The sequence below is a fragment of the Hemiscyllium ocellatum genome, chromosome 16, assembly GCF_020745735.1.
Source record: "Hemiscyllium ocellatum isolate sHemOce1 chromosome 16, sHemOce1.pat.X.cur, whole genome shotgun sequence".
Classification (NCBI taxonomy): Eukaryota; Metazoa; Chordata; class Chondrichthyes; order Orectolobiformes; family Hemiscylliidae; genus Hemiscyllium; species Hemiscyllium ocellatum.
In genome coordinates this window covers 41,934,117-41,954,328 of record NC_083416.1, presented here as the reverse complement: position 1 = coordinate 41,954,328, position 20,212 = coordinate 41,934,117, and the positions used below count along the sequence as shown (strand labels likewise).

The 20,212-nt window shown below is 39.9% G+C and overlaps 1 protein-coding gene across 7 annotated transcripts in view; it reads left to right on the top strand.

The window, feature by feature from the left end:
• Positions 1 to 20,212, top strand: part of LOC132823387 (protein phosphatase 3 catalytic subunit alpha-like) — a 430,022-nt gene that overhangs the window by 362,770 nt on the left and 47,040 nt on the right. For all 7 annotated transcript variants that reach the window (XM_060837153.1, XM_060837149.1, XM_060837148.1 and 4 more), the window contains 3 exons: positions 8,748 to 8,842; positions 15,457 to 15,582; positions 17,501 to 17,578. In XM_060837153.1, the coding sequence (XP_060693136.1) occupies positions 8,748 to 8,842; positions 15,457 to 15,582; positions 17,501 to 17,578 (299 nt within the window). The remainder of the gene's footprint in view (positions 1 to 8,747; positions 8,843 to 15,456; positions 15,583 to 17,500; positions 17,579 to 20,212) is intronic.

The following is a 20,212-nucleotide window of genomic DNA, read 5'->3' as shown; positions in this document are numbered from 1 at the left end:
CGTACCACATGTAAATGCATATAGAAATAGGAGGGTCAGAGGATGAATGCTGAGCAGAAAGATGGTGCAGGATGGAGGGCTTTAAATTCCTCGCCACTGGACAGACTCCGTGGAAGATGACCCCTTTACAAGCTAGATGGATTGCATCTGAACAGAGCTGAGACAGAAGTCATTGTGAGTATTTAGCTAGGGCTGTTGGGAGGACTTGAAATTAACTTGACGGGATGTAGGAACTGAGGGAGAATATTAGAGAAGAATACCAGGTTCACAAAATACTTGATGAGACAAATTGCCTTAGCATAAAGAAAAGAATATAGAATAGCCCGGGCCCTTTGGCCCATGATGTTGTGCCGAGCATTTATCTTACTCTAAGATCAACCTAACCTACACACCCCTCAATTTACTGCCATCAACGTGCTTGTCCAGTAGTTGCTTACATGTCCCTAATGTCTCTGACTCTCCTATCACCGCTGGCAGTGCATTTCACCGCCACTACTCTCTGCAAAAGAACCTCTGACATCTCTCCTATACCTTCCTCCATTCACCTTAAAATTATGACCCCTCATGACAGCCATTTCTGCCCTGGGGAAAAGTCACAGGCTATCTACTCTATCTATGCCTTTTATTACCTGTACTCCTCTATCAAGTTACCTCTCTTCCTTCTTCTTTCCAGCGTGAAAAGCCGTAGCTCACTCTATCTCTTTCTTAAGATAAGCCCTCCAATCCAGGGAGCATCCTGGTTAATCTCCTCTGCACCCTCTCTAAAGCATCTACATCATTCCTATAATGAGGCGACCAGAACTGGACACAATACTCCAAGCATGGTCTAACCAGGATTTTCCAGAACTCCAGCAAAACCTCATGGCTCTTAAACTCAATCCCCCTGTTAATGAATGCCAAGACACCATACACATTCTTAACAACCCTATCAACTTTAGAAGAAGGAGCAAAACTTGAATTACTCTTGGGAAATAAGGCAGGGCAGGTGACTGAGGTGTCAGTGGAGGAGCACTTTGGGGTCAGCGACCATAACACTATTAGTTTTAAAATAGTGATGGAAAAGGATAGACCAGATCTAAAAGTTGAAGTTCTAAATTTGAGGAAGGCTTATTTTAACAGTATTAGGAAAGAACTTTCAAATGCTGTTGGGGGACAGATGTTCGCAGGTAAAGGGGCAGCTTGAAAATGGGAAGCATTCAGAAATGAGATAATGAGAGACAAGAGACAGTATATTCCTGTTAGGGTGAAAAGAAAGGCTGGTAGGTGTAGGGAATGCTGGATGACTATAGAAATTGAGGGTTTGGTTAAGAAAAAGAAGGAAGCATATGTCAGGTAAAGACAGGATAGATCAAGTGAATCCTTAGAAGAGTATAAAGGCAGTAGGAGTATACTTAAGAGGGAAATCAAGAGGGCAAATAGGGTTAAGGAGAATCACTTACAAATACATTCAGGACAAAAGGGTAACTAGGGAGAGTATAAAGCCCCTCAAAGATCAGCAAGATTGCCTTTGTGGGGAAACGCAAGAGATGGGGGAGATACTAAACAAGTATTTTGCATCACTGTTTACCGTGGAAAAGGACATGGAATGTATAGAATGTAGGGAAATAGATGGTGACATCTTGAAAAATGTCCATATAACAGAGAAGGAAGTGCTGGATGTCTTGATATGCATAAAAGTGGATAAATTCCCAGGACCTGATCAGGTGTACCCTAGAACTCTGTGGGAAGCTAGGGAAGTGATTTCTGGGCCCCTTGTTGAGATATTTGTATCATCGATAGTAACAGGTGAGGTATCTGAAGACTGAAGGTTGGCTAATATGGTGCCACTGTTTAAAGAAAGATGGCAAGGACAAGCCAGGGAACTACAGACCGGTGATTCTGATGTCGGTGGTGGGCAAGTTGTTGGACGAAATCCTGAGGGACAGGATGTACATGTATTTGAAAAGGCAAGGACTGATTATGGATAGTCAACATGGCTTTGTGCGTGGGAAATCATGTCTCACAAACTTGATTGAATTTTTTGAAGAGGTAACAAAGAGGATCGATGAGAGCAGAGCGGTGGATATGATCTGCATGGACTTCAGTAAGGCGTTCGACAAGATTCCCCATGGGAGATTAGTTAGCAAGGTTAGATCTCATGAATATAGGGAGATCTAGCCATTTCGATACAGAACTGGTTAAAAGGTGAAGACAGAGGTGGTGGTGGAGGGTTGTGTTTCAGACTGGAGGCCTGTGAGCAGTGAAGTGTCACAAGAAATGACTCCTTTTCATCATTTATACAAACAATTTGGATGTGTGCATAAGAGGTATAGTTAGTAAGTTTGCAGGTGACACCAAAATTGGAGATGTAGTGGACAGCAAAGAAGGTTACCTCAGATTACAACGGGATTTCAAACTATAACAGGCCAATGTACTGAGAAGTGGCAGATGGAGTTTAATTTAGATAAATGCGAGGTGCTGCATTTTGGGAAAGCAAATCTTAGCAGGACTTATACCCTTTAATGGTAAGGCCCTAGGAAGTGTTGCTGAACAAAGAGACCTTGGAGTGCAGCTCCTTGAAAATGGAGTCGCAGGTAGATCGAATAGTGAAGAAGGCATTTGGTAACTTTCCTTTATTGGTCAGAGTATTGAGTACAGGTTTTGGGAGGTCATGCTGCGGCTGTTCAGGATTTTAGACCACTTTTGGAATATTGCATGCAATTCTAGTCTCCTTCCTATCGGAAGGATGCTGTGAAACTTGAAAGGGTTGAGAAAAGGTTTACAAGGATGTTGCCAGGGTTGGAGGATATGAGCTATAGGGAGAGGTTGAATATGCTAAGGCTGTTTTCCCTGGACTGAGGGATGACCTTATAGAGGTTTATAAAATCATGAGGGTCATAATACGATAAATAGACAAAGTCTCTTCCCTGGGGTGGGGGAGTCCAGAACATAGGTTTAGGGTGAGAGGGCAAAGGTATAAAATGGCACAAAGGGGCAAAGTTTTCACACAGAGGATGGTATGTGCGTGGAATGAGGTGCCAGAGGAAGTGGTGGAGGCTGGATTGCATTGAAAGGGCATCTAGTTGAGTATATGAATAGGAAGGGTTTTGAGGGATATGGGCCAGGTACTGGCCAATGGGGACTAGATTGGATTGGGATATCTAGTTGGCATGAACAAGTTGGATCGAATGGTCTGTTTCTGTGCTGTACATCTCTATGACTCTAACTTGGGTGGCAATTTTGAGGGATCTATGTAGATCCCAAGATCCTGCTGTTCCTCCACACTGCCAAGAATCCTGCCTTTAATGCTGTATTCAGCATTCAAATTTGACCTTCCAAAATGAATCACTGCATTTATCCAGGTTGAACTCCATCTGCCACTTCTCAGCCCAGCCTATGTGTTCTGTCAATGCCTTATTATAGCCTGCAACAGCCCTTGACACAACCTACAACACCACCGACATTTGTGTCATCAGCAAGCTTACTAGCCAATCCTTCCACTTCATCCGAGTCATTTATAAAAACTACAAAGAGCAGAGGCCCAAGAACAAATCCCTGCAGTATACTACTGGTCACCGACCTCCAGGTGGAATGCTTTCTATCCACTGCCATTCACTGTCTTCTTTCACCCAGCCAATTCTGTTTCAGACAGTCACTTTCCTTTATTCCATACCTCCTGACTTTCTGAATAAGCCTACCAGGGGGAGTTTTATCAAATGCCTTATTGAAATCCATATACACCACATCCACTGCTCAGCCTTCATTAACTTGTCCCATCCTCAAAGAACTCACTAAGGCTTGTGAAGCATGGGCGGCACGGTGGCACAGTGGTTAGCACTGCTGTCTCACAGCGCCTGAGACCCGGGTTCAATTCCCGACTCAGGCGACTGACTGTGTGGAGTTTGCACGTTCTCCCCGTGTCTGCATGGGTTTCCTCCCACCGTCCAAAGATGTGCGGGTCAGGTGAATTGGCCATGCTAAATTGCCCGTAGTGTTAGGTAAGGGGTAAATGTAGGGGTATGGGTAGGTTGCTCTTCGGCGGGTCGGTGTGGACTTGTTGGGCTGAAGGGCCTGTTTCCACACTGTAAGTAATCTAATCTAATGTAATCTGCCCCTCTCAAAGCCATGCTGACTATATTTAATGAACCTATGTTTCCAAATAGTCATAAATCCTATCTCTCAGAATCCTTTGCAGTACTTTGCTTACCACAGACATAAGATTGACTGGCCTGTAATTCCCAGGAATTTCCCTATTCCCTTTCTTGAACAGAGGAACAACATTCACCTCCCTTCAACCATCCAGTACGCCTCCCTTGGAGAGTGAGGATGCAAAGATCATTGCCAGAGGCGCAGCAATCTCATTCCTCATTTCCCGTAGTAACCTTGGATATATCTGGTCTGGCTCTGGGAATTTATCTATCTTGATGTTTCCCAGAATTTCCAGCACATCCACATTCTTAATATCAATCTGTTCAAACCTATTAACCTGGTAAATGGTATTCTCATGATCAATAAGGTCCCTCTTTCTAGTGAATACTAAAGCAAAAAATTCATTTAGGGCCTCCTATATTCCTTCAGACTCCAGGCATAAGTTCCCCCCACTATCCTTGATCGGCCCTACCCTCTCTCTAATTATTCTCTTATTACTCAAATAAGTGTAGAATACCTTTGGGTTTTCCCTAATCCTTCTGGCCAAAGCCTTTTTGTACCCCCTCCTCGCTCTCAGTCCATTTTTAAGTTATTTCCGAGCTACCCTGTAATCCTCTAAATCTGTGCTAGATCCTTGCTTCCTTCTTCCTCTTGACAAGAAGCTCCTTTTCTCTTGTCATCCAAGGCTCCTTCACCTTACCATTCCTTACCTGCCTCAATGGGACAAAGCTTTCCAACACTCGCGACAAGTGCTCCTTAAACAGCCTCCATATTTCTGTTGTACATTTCCCGTAGAACAGTTGTTGCCAATTTATACTCCACAGCTCCTGTCTGGTAGCAATGTAATCTCCCCTCCCCCCAATTAAATGCCTTCCTATACTGTCTGTTCCTATCCCTCTCCATAGCTATAGTAAAGGTGAGGCACTTGTAGCCACTGTCACTGAAATGCTCTCTCACTGAGAGATCTGACACCTGGCCTGGCTCGTTGCCTAACACCAAATCCAATATGGCCTCCCTCCCAGTCGGCCTACCTACATGTTGAGTCAGGAATCCTTCCAGGACACACCTGACAAAATCAGCTCCATCCAGACCATCCACACTAAGGAGGTTCAAATCAATATTGGGAAAGTTGAAATCACCCATGACAACAACTCTGTTACATCTGCACCTTTCCAAGATTTGCTGTCCAATCTGTTCTTCCATCTCTCTGCTATTGGTGGGGTTCACGGAAAACACCCAAAAAAGTGACTGCTCCTTCCGTGTTACTGACTTCCACCCATATTGATTCAGTGGACAAACCCTCCTTAACAACCTTCTTTTCTGCAGCTGTAATGCACTCTTTAATTACCAATGCCAATCCCCCTCTCTTTTATTCCCCCCCCCAGTTCTTTTTAAAAGATCTAAATCCTGGAACATCCAGCAACCATTCCTCCCCCTGTGAAATGCATGCCTCGGTTATGGCCACAACGTCGTAGTTCCAAGTGTTGATCCATGCTTTCAGTTGATCACTCTTATTCCTGACATTCCTTGTATTGAGTTGAGAGTGTGGTGCTGGAAAAGCACAGGAGGACAGGCCACATCCAAGGAGCAGGAGAATCGACGTTTCAGACATAAGCCCTACATGAGGACTCCAACGCATTTCTTGCATTGAAACAGACACACTTTAATCAATCTGTTTGCCCTACCAGCTGTGTATCCTTCCTGACAGACTCTCTGCATTGAATTCCTGCCCGTTCAACAACTATCCTGTCCTCTGATCTGTAGCTCTGGTTTGCATCCCCCTGCCAAATAAGTTTAAACCCTCCCAAAGTGCTCGAGCAAATCTCCCACCCAGGACATTGGTTCCTGTCCAGTTTATGTGAATCCGTCCTTCCTATACAGGTTCCACCTTCCCCAGAAGGTACCCCAATGAGCTATGTGTCTGAAGCCCTCTCTTCAGCGCCAGCCCTGTAGCCACGTATTTTGCTGCACTCGCTCCCTGTTCCTTGCCTCGCTAGCACGTGACATTGGTAGTAATCCTGAGATTACTATTCTGCTGGTCCTGATTTTTAGCTTCCAATCTAACTCCCTGAAAACACCTTTTAGATCCTTATCCCTTTTCCTAGCTGTGTTATTGGTGCCAATGTAAGATAATAGATGAAGTCGATATGAGGGAGAAAGTAATGAAGTTTAAATCAGGATTATTGCGTATGAGTGTGAATGCTCAGGTTATAGTACATAAAATTAGGGAGATAGAGGAGCTGATTGGCATGCGGAAAGATGATGTTCTAGCAAATCAGACTATCTCAAAGAAATGCAGGCCTGGGTCTTAAATATTTCAGTATACAGTGAGTTTAGAAAAGATATAAAGGGAAGGAAATGAGAGAAGTAGCAGTTTTGCTTACAGCGAACATTGAAGCACGAAAGAGAGAGGCTGTCCCACAGAGTTCATGGACAGAATCAATTTGGCTAGAATGAAGGAACAATAAGGATGCAATTACATTGCTTAGTGTATTTTATGGACCACTGACAAGAAGGATGTGGAAGAAGAAATCTGCAGGAAAATTGCAGAGAGATACCAGCAGTATAGAGCAGTAATAATAGAGGGTTTTGATTACCCAAATATAGACTGAGATATTCATAGTATAGGGGGAAGCAAGGGACAAGCATTTCTATATTGTGTTCAGAAGAATTTCCTGCAGTAATATGTATTAAGTCCTGGGAGAAAGTGAGGACAACAGATTCTGTAGAGACCGAGTTCAAAAGTGTGACACTGGAAAAACCGTAGCAGGTCAGGCAGCACCCAAGGAACTGTAGAGTCGATATTTCGGGCATAAACCCTTCATCAAGAATGTGAAGGGGAAAGGGACCTGAGAGATAAGTAGGAGGGTGGAGCTGGGGGTAAGGTAGATGGGATGGCAACAGGTGGATGCACGTTGAGTAGAATGTTGGAATATAAGTTTGACAAAACTATGGGACCAATGAAGGTGGCAAGACAGATGGAGAGTCAAGTTAATAATGAATACTGTTCTTGGCTTTATTAATAGAACCATAGAGTACAAGAGCAAGAAGGTGATGTTGAACTTGTACAAGACACATTTTAGACCTCAGCTGGAGTACAGTTGTGGCTGCCACCAGATAGGAAAGATCCGAATATATTGAAGACAGTGCAAAAGTGATTTGCAAGAATAATTCCAGGAATGAGAAACTTCAGTTATGAGGATAGATTGACGAAGTTGGGACTGTTCACCTTGGAGAGAAGAAGACCGAGAGGAGAATTGATCAAGGTTTTCAAAATCATGAGCAGGCTGGATAGAGTAGATTGGGAGAAGCTGTTCTGGCTCATAAAAGAAGAAAAAAGAGGGTTAAGAGTTAAAGAGAAGTGCAAATGGAGCAAGGCTAATGTGAGAAAAACACCTTCTTACAGTAACTATTAGGGTAGAGAGTTCACTGCATGGGAATGTGATGGAGGCAGTTTCAACTGGATCATTCAAGAGAGTAGTGGATGATTATTTGGATTGAAACAATGCATAGGGATATGGAGAGGAGGCAGGGGATTGGCAGTAGGAAATAGAACCAGTGCAGGTGAAATGGGCCATATGGGCCTCCTTCAGCGCTATAACAATTCTGTGATTCTCTGATTTTGATTGTGATTTTTTTGTAGGAAAGAATGGACAGACAATATTAAGGAAGGGATACAATTCTAAAGGGGATACAGGAATTAAGGGACCTGTGTATATTTGTGCACAGATAATTTAAAGTGACATGATAGGTGAAGAGAGCCATTAATAAAGTACCCTGAGTTTTATTAATAGCGACATAAAGAACAAGAGCAAGGAGGTGATGCTGGACTTGTATAAGACTTCTACTGGACCTCAGCAAGAATGTATTGCTCAGTTTTGGACCTTACAGCATAGAAAGGATAGGAATGCATTGGAAAAAGTACATAAGAGGTTTATAAGAATGGTTCCAAAGATGAGAAATGTAAGTTACAAAGAAAAATTGGAGAAATTAGGACTGCTCTTTTTGGAGAAAGAAAGATTAAGAGAATATCTGATAGGATTTTTCAAAATTGTGAGGAGGCTCGGCAGGGTAGATACGGAGAAAAGGTTCCTGCTCATACAAGAATCAAAAATAAGAAACTGCAGATTTAATGATTTATACATAGTGATTTGGAAATGTGATGTGAAAATTAGTTTTTGCACACAACAAATGGCTTAGGTCTAAAATACACTGACAGCTAGTGGAAGCAAATTCAACTAAAGTATTCAAGAGGACATTACATGAATATTTAGATAAAAAGAAGCAAAGTGCAAGGGTATGGTGAAATGATAGGAAAATGGCAATATGTTGTAATGTTCATTTGGAGAACTAATATAGGCATGGTAGACCGAATGCTCTGTCTTGCAACATGTCTGTGATTCTGTGATGTGCTTTGTTTTACATGCTTCAAAACGACTACATCATATAATCCTACTAAGATTACAATTCTTAAAAAACAAATTGCTGTTGTCAGTATGTTCTTGCTTGTTTCATTAAATTTATGACTTGATAGCTAGCAAGCCTAGGAAAGCATAAAGGAGCATGTGGAAATAATATAGTGTAATTGCATAAAAATCTTAGATTTATTTACTTTTCAGCTATCGCATGTACAGAAAGAGTCAAACTACAGGCTTCCCTTCACTCATCACTATCTTTTCAGCACCAAATTACCTTGATGTTTACAATAACAAAGGTAAGGAGTTCAACTGTAAATTAAATCATCAAATGAATATTAATCTTGAAAACATCATCTTGTTAAAAGGGTGCATGCTTTCTCTGTTACTTAGTATGTTGCATGTGAGCAATCACCATTACTCCAACATCAAAGAATGAGTAGTTTTACTTCTTTTCAATAAGGTAGCAAAGGAGGCAAAAAAAAACATTTTAACTGGGAGCAGGTGTTGTATGGCCATGAGTTGGGGTGTGGAATTGAATAGTGACAGATTCAAATCAAGTCCTGGGGAGCTGTAATTCCTGGACCTGATTTACAGATCACTCAGCTGCTCACCCAAGATTGTTTGAATCATGTCATCCAGCAGCTGCACACCTCTTAAAAGGTTAAAAAAAGGTGATAGAATGTGGACAGTTTTACAGATGGGAAGTAAATGAAAAGCCTGAAGCAGCTATTATTTAGACATGCCAGCTCACTGTGAGCTGCTGCTCATGATGATGATTGCTGACACTATTCCGTTTAAGTTTAGGGAGCTACAGGCCTCCTTAATTGAGTGCAGTAAATGAAAACCACTTCCTGGTATGATAGACATCGCATTACTGGGGTGGCATGCTGGAAATCAAGCCCCACTATTTCCAGAATCATCACAGAAGTTGAAACTTTGATCAAAGTTCACCTAGTCCTCAATTTACCTGTTTATTGGACTCTAGTTAACAGAAAGTTCAGACCAGATTTCTGTACTTAACAATTAAAAAATAAATAATATCTAATCATAAGTAAACAGCTATGAACTGTTGGCATATAGGTCTAATAGTAACTATTTTAACCCTCTTCTGAAAACACACACACACACACACACACTTAATTTTACAAGAAGGGGAGAAAAAGGGACTAGGAAAACAGTTAAATGACACCAGTCTTCAGAATTCCATATCGGGGTTTCTTTTACTTCCATGTCCTTCAATACTCTGATCTTTTCCCTCAGGCTCTTTCACTTCTTCACAGAAAGCACAGATTTACTAGTTCACAGATTATAAAGTCTCTGATGTATTAATCAAAAGCAATAGCTTAGAGCAATTGGTAAGAGAAAAGAAATGGTTTTCTTTAGCTTCAGTTATTTACTGGAGAGAGAGAGAGAGAGACCATCTCCCATTCTAGAGGTCTGAGGTTTCTCACTGTAATGCTCACACCCATCAGGCATTCATCTACCTAGGAACCAGTTGTTGTTATTGTCAGCAGATGCTGAGTCCTGATGGAGAGTCAGTGGACTTGAAATGTTAAGGCTGCTTTTTCCTGACAGATACTGCCAGGCCTGCTGAGTTTTGCCAGCAATTTCTGTTTTTGTTTCAGATCTCCAGCATCTGCAGTACCTGTCAGGAAAAAGCAGCCTTAACATTCAAGTCCACTGACTCTCCATCAGAACTCAGCATCTGCTGACAACAACAACTGGTTCCTGGATAGATGAATAGCTTATTAAAATAAGTTTCAGCAACTTGCTTTTTAAAAGTGCAGCTATCCTTCCTCCTTTTTGTAAATCAATTATTACCCAAGAGTCCACAATTTTCCTTTAAAAAGCAATATTTTTAAAAATTACATTCTTTAGAATTGTTATAGGCATTTCAAGGAGGACTAGATGTTAGGTCTCACTCCTTTGAGATCCTGAGTTGTTCTGCTTACAAGTACAAATATTATCGTCATAGTTAGTGATGCTAATGGCATTCCCCTTTGTGACACAGCTAGGATAGCATCCTAAGTATGTAAAGGTGGATTGTTTCCAGTCCAGCTCGCTCATTCTCCTTTTAGCTCTTATTATCATTTATTCAACTTTTCTGTCTTGGCATGTCATCCATAATCTACTTGTTTACCTACCCCTTTCAAAACTCTCTCTCGCTTTCTCTTTATTTCTCTCCCTGTCTCTTTCTCTCTCTCCATGCACAATATTAGCTCTAAAGCATTGTTTCCTCTATTTAGTTCTTCAAAATATTGTTCTTGACACCCATCTCATACATTCCAGGAATTTATCCTCCACAACATTTATGATAATTGGTTTTCCTAGTCTGTAAGTAGATTCAAGTCGCCATGATTTCTATATTATACTTTGTGATACATATACACCTCAAATTATCTGATCTATATTTTCACTGCTATCACTATGTGGTCCTATTCATCATTCCCACCAATGGTTCTTCCCTTTTTCTCTTTCTTAGCTCCATTGTTTCTATGTCTTGGCATTTGAACCAAGATCCTCTTTCACTAATAGATTGAATTCAATCTTTATTAATAGCACAAACAACCTTTTTCCTTTTTGCCTAACATTCCAAAATGTTAAATGCCCCTGAGGATTCAGTTCCTAGTCTTGGTCGCCCTGCAACCATATCTCCATCATGGCAATTATATCATACCTGTTTGTTGTGAATTACAATGTGAATTTAGATAGAGTGCCTTTAATCTTTTCTTTTTATCATTTTTGCAACCTCTAGCCTTATCTGCTGTTCCACTGTTTAGCTTGTATGTTTGTCCCATCCTACCACACTCAGATTATCAATTCCTGTATTGCTACCTTACTGCCTTTTCTACTTCACTCTTATTAAATCACATCTTCCCTCATAGGCTCACTTGTTCCCACAGCTTAGTTTAATTAATACCTTCAATTAAATGACTGATCGGAATACTGTTTCTAGCAGAGTTTGGGTGAAGACTGTGCATTTTTCCCAGTCGTGGTTCCACGAACCAAAATCAATTTCTAATTCACTAATCTTTCGCTGTCTAATTGTATTAACCCCATTCAAATTTGTTCTATACTCAGTTATTAATCTATTGATTGTTACCTTTAAGATTTTGCTTTTTAATGTAATCCTAGCTGCTCATAACCTCTGAGCAGAGCCTCTTTCCTATCATACTTATGTCATTAGTACCTCGATGAATCATGACAAAAAAATCCTCACCTTTTCATCATTAGTTAATTTTAAGAGTAGTTGTCAACCCTGGCACTGGTAGACAGCACAGCCTTTTCAACTTCAGTTGCAGAGAATTGTGTCTGTCCATCTTACTGTCCTGTCCCCTACCACTGCATTTCTATTAACTTGAGCTCCCTCCTAGTATCCCACCCCTCCCAAACCCCACACAAAGTTTCAGTTATTTTCCTTACCACTGAGTCATGCTCTTTTTTTATGGTCCCTGATTTTACACACACAGCCTTCACAAAGGAAACAAGTAACTCATCCTGAAAATGGTGGAAAAATAGTGTTTTGTGAGAAGGAGGAACTGAGGGAAATTCATACTGTTAGGGAAGTGATGTTGAGGAAATTGATGTGATTAAAAATCAAAACATCACCAGAGCATGATAGTCTACACCCCAGAGTACTTAAGCAGGTGACCCTACAATTAATGGGTGCATTGATGGACATCCTTCAAGGTCCTGTTAACTTTAATTGGAGGGTAACTAACCTAATCCCAATATTTAAAAAAGGACGTAGAGAGAAAACAGGCTGACATTGATAGTCAGGAAATTGCTCAAGCCCTTTACCAAAATTTTAATAGAGAATACTTGGAAAATGGTGATAGATTTGATAGAGTCAGCATGAATTTACAAAAGGGAAATCATGGTTGAAACATCTACTGGAATTTTCAGGATGAAACTATCAGGGTTGATAATGGGAAGCTAGGAGATGGGGTTTACTTGGACTTTCCAAAGATTTTTGTAGATGTTCCGCATGAGAGGTTAGCATGTATAATGAAACCTTGTGGGTTTAGGAGTTGTGTACTGACATGGATAGATAATTGGATGTGCCATGGAGAGTGAGCAAATGACTTGTGCACGATGGATGAGATTGCTGAATAGGTCAATCTTAAAATACATGGAGCTGTACAATTTCCAACACATGCATTGATCAATGGAAGTAAGCTTGTGGTAGACGGTAATAAGGAATACATTATCAGATGTATCATACAGCACTTCAAGACAAAAGAGCTTACTGGATTGCTCCATTTCAAAGGTGAATTTGAGCATAGGATGAGGTAAATTAAAGTGTGTAATGAAATTATTATATACAGCCAAAAGATTCAAATATTGCAAATGTATCTATCAGAAAGTTGCAAATGTCTCTTCTGGAGAGACATTCCATAGAAAACAAGTTTTTGTAGAAAACACCAAATATGTCACTAACTGGAGAAATGGCAATGCTATCTAGTTGGCTAAAATGGTTTTGTAAAAAATTGAACTCAACTCCACAAGCTGCTGAGTTCAAAAGTTCAATGATTGCAAATTCAGAACACAACAGTCTGTATTGATATACGGAGGAATCTTGATTATCTGGCATGGAATTATCCGAATAGCAGATTATCCAGCAAGATCGCAAGGTCCCGATGCTTGGCTAAACTATGTTATCCAGCATTCGATTATCCAGAATTTGATTAACCAAATGAAATACTCCTGCCCTTGTCCTTTGGATAATTGAGGTTCCTCTGCAGTGACATGACGAAAATGTCCATGGTCTCCTTGGGTGACTCATTAGGCTTGCCAGTGTTGGAACAAGTACAGAGATAGGAACTGCTTTCAATTTGCAGATCATGAAAAGTATTTGTGAAGGTGAAGGAATCCTTCACCATATATGCAGAAAACTCAGTCTGAACTAGTTATGGCAACTCATTCAACCATTTATCCAATTCACGTTGTGCAGAACAATTAAAGATAAGATAAGATGGAGTGCAATGGAACATCACTCTGAGTGTTTTACAGAATTCATTTGTGCTTGGACATAGGATTGTTTATTGTGGTTTACTATTAGATATACTACAAGGCAGCTTGTTTCTCTCACACAAGTTTAACAAATGATTTTGTAATTTTCTTTTGAGCAGGGCTGTGCAGTCATGCTTGGCAGTAGATCTATTGATACAATTGTTATTATAATTGTGCTTGTTAAGAATGATTATTCCAATCACTTTGTCAGGCTCGCAAGTGTGGATGTCTGCTTTGAGGTAGTATGAAGCCACCAGATATTTGCACTGTTTGTGAAAGTCAGATATTAGCACTTTACATGCACTAGATTCAATAAGAGCACTTTCATAGACTCTGTATTTTCAAAGTAAAGGTAAAGTCACCATAGCCCCAGAGGACCATGGGACTTCTGTCTCATCAGAGAGAGATGACTGATGGTAGTTTAACCTGAGCATCACTACACCTCAGGTGAAGGGGAATCTTTCAAGGTAACCTCAGCCATTGCAGGAATTCAACCCATGCTGATAGCATCACTCAATATTAACCAGTGCCCATCTTTATTTTTCTGTATATCCAGAAGTGGTTTAATGCACAACTGAACATTTTTTTTCCCTATTACCACATCCCTCATGGTATTTTTTCATCTATTAACCACCACCAGTAAATCAACCATGTTTTCTAATTGATTTAAGTTATGTGCTAAGCCCATTAATGATAATTCAGACCAACAAAGGTGAGGAATGAACTCAATGTCCAATCTTTCAGGCACTATAAGCGGTTAACATTTCACCAACATGAATAACAACATATTTCCTTAAATTAAGAAAATCACATACCAGCTAGTTTTTGCGAGAAATTTGAGCAGAAGTTGCTCACCCAAAGATTCTGCATGAAAAACAAGGCACAACAAAGCAGGGGTCTCCATATTTTTTACCATCATCCTGTCTTGTGATGCACCTCTGGAGCAGGTCAGGCCTGAACCTAAGCCTTCTGACACCACCAGTGTGTCATAAGAATTCTAATAAACCAGTGTCTGGATATTACCACATCAACCTGTTCAGAGATATTATTACACATCTCTGGAGCAGGTGAGACTTAAACCCAGGCCTGCAGGTCTAGAGGTGGGGATACAACCATTGCACCATTGGAGCCCCTACAAACCAGTGTCCAATGAAAGATTCAACAAGAGAAAAACAGCTGTGGGCTTTAAGTTCAGTTAGCTAGAGAAACAATTAATTAGATAGGCAGACTTAGTGGAAGGATTGGCGATCTGCTGCAATGGTGACCCTGGCCATAATTGGGCCTTCTGGTTGGGTGGTAGGGTCGGGAGGCGGCTGGGAAGAAAGGTGACTGAAAGAGGTGAACCCTTCTTTCACAATCAATAGATGAGCAGGGTACACCAGTATTAATGTGATGAGACCCTTAATTGACCACAAATGTAACAATTGGCATCAGCTTTTCCATGCAGTTGGATTGTCTTGCCTTCTGATGACCCACCTGATTAAATGCATTCCCCCAACTCCCAGCCTGGTCCCCTTTGGGCGAGTGGGCATTAAGTTCACTGATTGCATATATTTTGAGTACTAGGAGCTTGCATGAAAGACAATTAAGATAACAGTGATTCTCGCTTTGTGATAACAAAATTTGTTGAAGTAGCAAATATTTAATCTTCAGTGAACCAAGAAATAGAGAATTCAGGAACAAAGTCAATGAGCCTTGAATAAGTTTACACTTCAAACGTTCTTCATTTACATTGAATTACTTTGCAATTTCTTAATAAATGTTTGTTACTTAATAACCCACAAGATTATCCTCGCAAAAATTAATCAAGGAAGTTTCTGCAGCTGCTATTGTGGTATATAACCTAAGTAACTGATACTGTGCTAAGCTGTTACTGTGTCTCTCTACTTCATTTTAGCTGCAGTATTGAAATACGAGAATAATGTTATGAACATTCGACAGTTCAACTGTTCTCCGCATCCTTACTGGCTACCAAATTTTATGGATGTCTTTACTTGGTCCTTGCCTTTTGTTGGTGAGAAAGGTATGTGAACAAACTTTTGAGCTTCAGCTCTCAAGGCTTCTATATATAATTTCCAATGTAATTTTAGTCTGTAAATTACATGGATTTAAATTTGAGTTACTTTAAATGTTGTGTTAGATTAATCCAAATTATATTATTTTAGTAATGTGTTCCTCTGAAATTTTGGTGAAATAATTTAGAAAGAATCCAATTTTCTCATAATTTAAAAAAAAAGCTCATCTGTAAATAGTGTAATGTGAATCTTAATTGTGAATGGGGGCAGAAAAGTGAGAATATTGTGTTGTATCCCTTCTCCATGATACTCTTATAGATAATTCCAAGGTGGTACCTTTTACTGGGATGTAAAAGGTGTTTGAGCAAAACTTAAATATTCACAATATTTAATCTGTAATCAGTCACATACTATGGGTAATGTCTTTGTCATTCAGCAGCATGGTGATTGCTAGTATTGAATGGTCAATCATTTATGTTTGTTTATACGTTTGGAAAAATAAATTTATGTGGCAAAGCCTATTCTGTCTATCAACTATAGAAGGATGTTTTCTTTCATCTGTTGCCTTGGTTCAAACTTTACGTAGAAACAAACATTCTCTAGTTCTGTAATCATAAGCTTTGTTGAACATGTGGGTCTCCTTCCATTTTGAAAGGAAATTAATGTAAGTTTCTGTTTCAAACACACAAAGAGAAAGCTACCTAAAATTTAATAGGATAGCCAAGTTTTCACGAAAATAATATGATTCAAAGCAATCTAGGTTATCCTGTTTATTAGAAATGCAGTTGGTTAGCTCAGTTCGCTGGGCAGCTGGTTTGTGATGCAGAGTAACACTAAAAACATGAGTTCAATTCTTGCAACAGCCGAGGTTACAATGAAGGTCTTTCTTCTCATCACGGGTGTAGTGACCTTCAGGAAAACCACTGTCAGTCATCTCTATAGTTTATTACTTAGATTGCCATGTTGTAGCTTTTATATTTTTCATTTTATATTTATCTTTATTATTTTACCAATTGGTAGAATTAGATCAAAGCATGTCAAAACAGATTTTAATCAGACTGCCATCAAGATCCTTGGTTACATCATCACCATGGAAACAGCAAAGCTTGTCCCAAGACTAAATGGAAGATTCGTGATTGAACAGTCGTTTTCTGTACTTGTGGCTTCTAGGGTATATCCAAGGAAACTTGGATCATTTAGGTTGAGCCAAGTAACTTTCCAGGCAGTTGTAAATACCAATGCAGTAGGTGCAAGAAATGGCCCACGACTGAAGCTAATGAACATTTATAACAGACAATACGATTTTGATTGTCCTTCATAATTGCTATTCAATATTGTAATAATTTAATTCTCACTTAGGTTTAAGTAAAATCTTAATTCTTAAGAATATGAAGCAAACTTTAAAATATTGTAGAACTACAACATTTTTTGATGAACTAGATTTAAATTGCAGACATAAGATGCCATTTCACACAAGTTTTGTTACAATTCAGTTGATTTACTGTGCAAAACATGACCATCACTTCAAATGATTGAACAATACTGTTGTTTGTGATGATGAAGGTTTAACTCCTATTATCATGCAATACATGAAAATCTGCTAATAATATTAAAATTTTTTTAGTTCTTTTTCATGGGGGGCGCGGGGGAATGCATTTTATGCTCTATAATCTTTGATCTTCATCTTTCTGGAGTTTTCACAACTCGCAGATAATCAATTGGTTTGCTTTGAGGCAGTAACGTGAAAGTGCACAAGAACACCCTAAAGTGATGTATCCTCCTTCTTCACTCTCTCTCTGATTTTCATTAGTCTCATCAGCATCTTTTCCAATAAAGAGGTTGTGATCAAGATGATGGTATGATGGTCAAGATTAGCAAGGTGATGACATTGTTCTGAAATTTAATTTCATTCTTTTCTTGTTTCAGTGACAGAAATGTTGGTGAATGTTCTAAATATCTGCTCTGATGATGAACTCATGACAGATGGAGATGAGATATTTGATGGTAGGAGTACTTTTTACAATTTACAATATATAGAAAAAGAGTTGCCTTCGTATAGCTGACACAGTGTGAATATTCTGGCCTATACATGATTCTTTAGAAAACACTTCTCATGAATAGAAATACCTCTGGTACTTAAGTATAGTCTCTTAAATGATGGAGAAAAAGAAGGTGTATAGCTAAGACTACAGTCAGGAGAAATGTAGAGTTCTGAAGATAAGACTTGGGACAAGAATAAGTTACAGAGATAATGAGATTTAATCAAGATGATAATTTTGAATTGGAGGGGTTGCAGGAATGTGTCCACATATATCAGTAAAAGTCAGGCTAATGGGAGAACAAGTCTTGCAGCAGGAAGATGGGAAATCAGAATAGCTAAGTGTAGAGATAACAACGGCACAAATGTGAATTTTATCAGATGGCTGTGGGTGGGACATGGGTGAGAATAGATAATCTTCGTGTTGGAAATGACAAGATCAAATAAGATCCACACCTACTGAATTGAACATTATCAGCAATATGTGGAAACTCAACCCATGTAATTGTTAATGTCACTAAGATGCAGCACGTAAGCTAGAAAGCAAAGAAGGCCAAGTACAGATAAACTGCTGAAGTAAAGGTGGAGCTGAACAAAAGGAAATCATTACTCAATGTGTTCTGGTTATAAATAATTAAGTAATATAAAATTAGAATCACAGAGATATACAGCACAGAAAGAGACCTTTCGATCCAACTCATCCCTGCCGACCGGCTATCCTAAATAAATCTAGTCCCATTTGCCAGCATTTAGCCCATATCCCTCTAAACCCTGCCTATTCATATATCCATCCAGATGCCTTTTAAATGGTGTCATTGTACATCCACCACTTCTTCTGGCAGCTCATTCCATATACACATCACCCTCTGCATGAAAAAGTTGTCTCTTAGGTCCCTTTTAAATTTTTCCCCTCTCACCTTAAACCTATGCCCTCTACTTTTGGACTGCCCACTCTGGGGAAAAGACCTTATTCATGTCCCTCATGATTTTATAAACCTCTGTAAAGTCATCCTTCAGCCTCCGATGACGTAGGAAAAATAGCCCCAGACTATTCAGCCTCTCCCTACAGCTCAAATCCTCCAATCCTGGCAGAAAACTTGTAAATCTCTTCTGAACCCTTTCAAGTTTGACCAGAATTACATGCAGTATTCCAATAGTGGCCTAGCCAATGTCCTGTACATCTGCAACATGACCTCCCAACTTCTATACACTATGCACTGAAAAATAATGGCAAGCATAACAAATGCCTTCTTCACTATTGTATCTACCTGTGATTCCACTTTCAAGAAACTATGACCCTGCACTCTAAGGTCTCTTTGTTCAGCAACACTCCCCAGGACCTTAGCATTAAGTGTGTAAATTCTACCCTGATTTGCTTTTTCAAAGTGTAGCATTTCACATTTATCTAACTTAAACTCCATCTGCCATTCCTCAGCCCACTGGCCCATCTGATCAAGATCCTGTTGTATGCTGAGGTAACCACCTTCGCTATCCACAACACCTCTAATTTTAGTGTCATCTGCAAACTTACTAACCATAATTCCTATCTTCACATCCAAATTATTTATATAAATAATGAAAAACAGTAGATCCAGCACTGACCCTTGTGGCACACCACTGGTCACAGAACTCCAGTCTGAAAAGCAACTCTCCATCACGGTCCTCTGACTTCTACCTTTGAGCCAGTTCTGTATCCAAATAGCTAGTTCTCCCTCTATTCCATGTGGTCTAACCAGTATACCATGACGATCCTTGTTGAATACCTTACTGAAGTCCATTTGGATCATATCCACTGCTCAGTCTTCATCAATCCTCTGTTACTTCTTAAAAAAACTCAACCAAGTTTCTGAGACACAGTTTCCCATGCACAAAGCCATGTTGACTGTCCCCAATCAGTCCTTGCCTTTCCAACTATATGTAAATCCTGTCCCTCAGAATTTCCTCTAACAGTTTACCCACCACTGTTGTCAGGCTCAGCAGTCTATAGTTCCCTGGCTTTACCTTCACATCTTTCTTAAATAACCAACCTCCAGTCTTCCGGTGCCTCACCTATTGCTATCAATGATACACACACCTCAGCAAGGAGCCCAGCTACCTCTTTCCTAGCTTCCCACAGAGTTCTAGGGGACACCTGATCACCTTTGTATTTTAAGACATGTAGCACCACCTCCTCTGTAATATGGACATTTTTCAAGATGTCGCTATTTATTTCCTCATGTTCTCTATCTTTTATATCCTTCTCCACAGTAAATACCAGCAAAATAATCATTTAGTATCTCCACTATCTCCTGTGGTTCCCCACATAGATGGCCTTACTGATCTTTAAGGGGCCCTATTCTTTCCCAGTCACCCTTTTGTCCCTGGAATCCCTTTGGATTCTCCTTAACCCTATTTGCCAAAGTTATCTCATGTCCCCTTTATGATCTCCTGATCCCCCTCATAAGTAAACTCTTCTAGGGAATCACTTGATTTCTGCTGTCTATACCTGACACATGCTTCCTTCTTATTCTTGACTAAAACCTAACTTTCTCTCATCATCCACCATTCACAACAATTACCAATTTTGTCTTTCACCCTAACAGGAACATACTGTCTCTAGA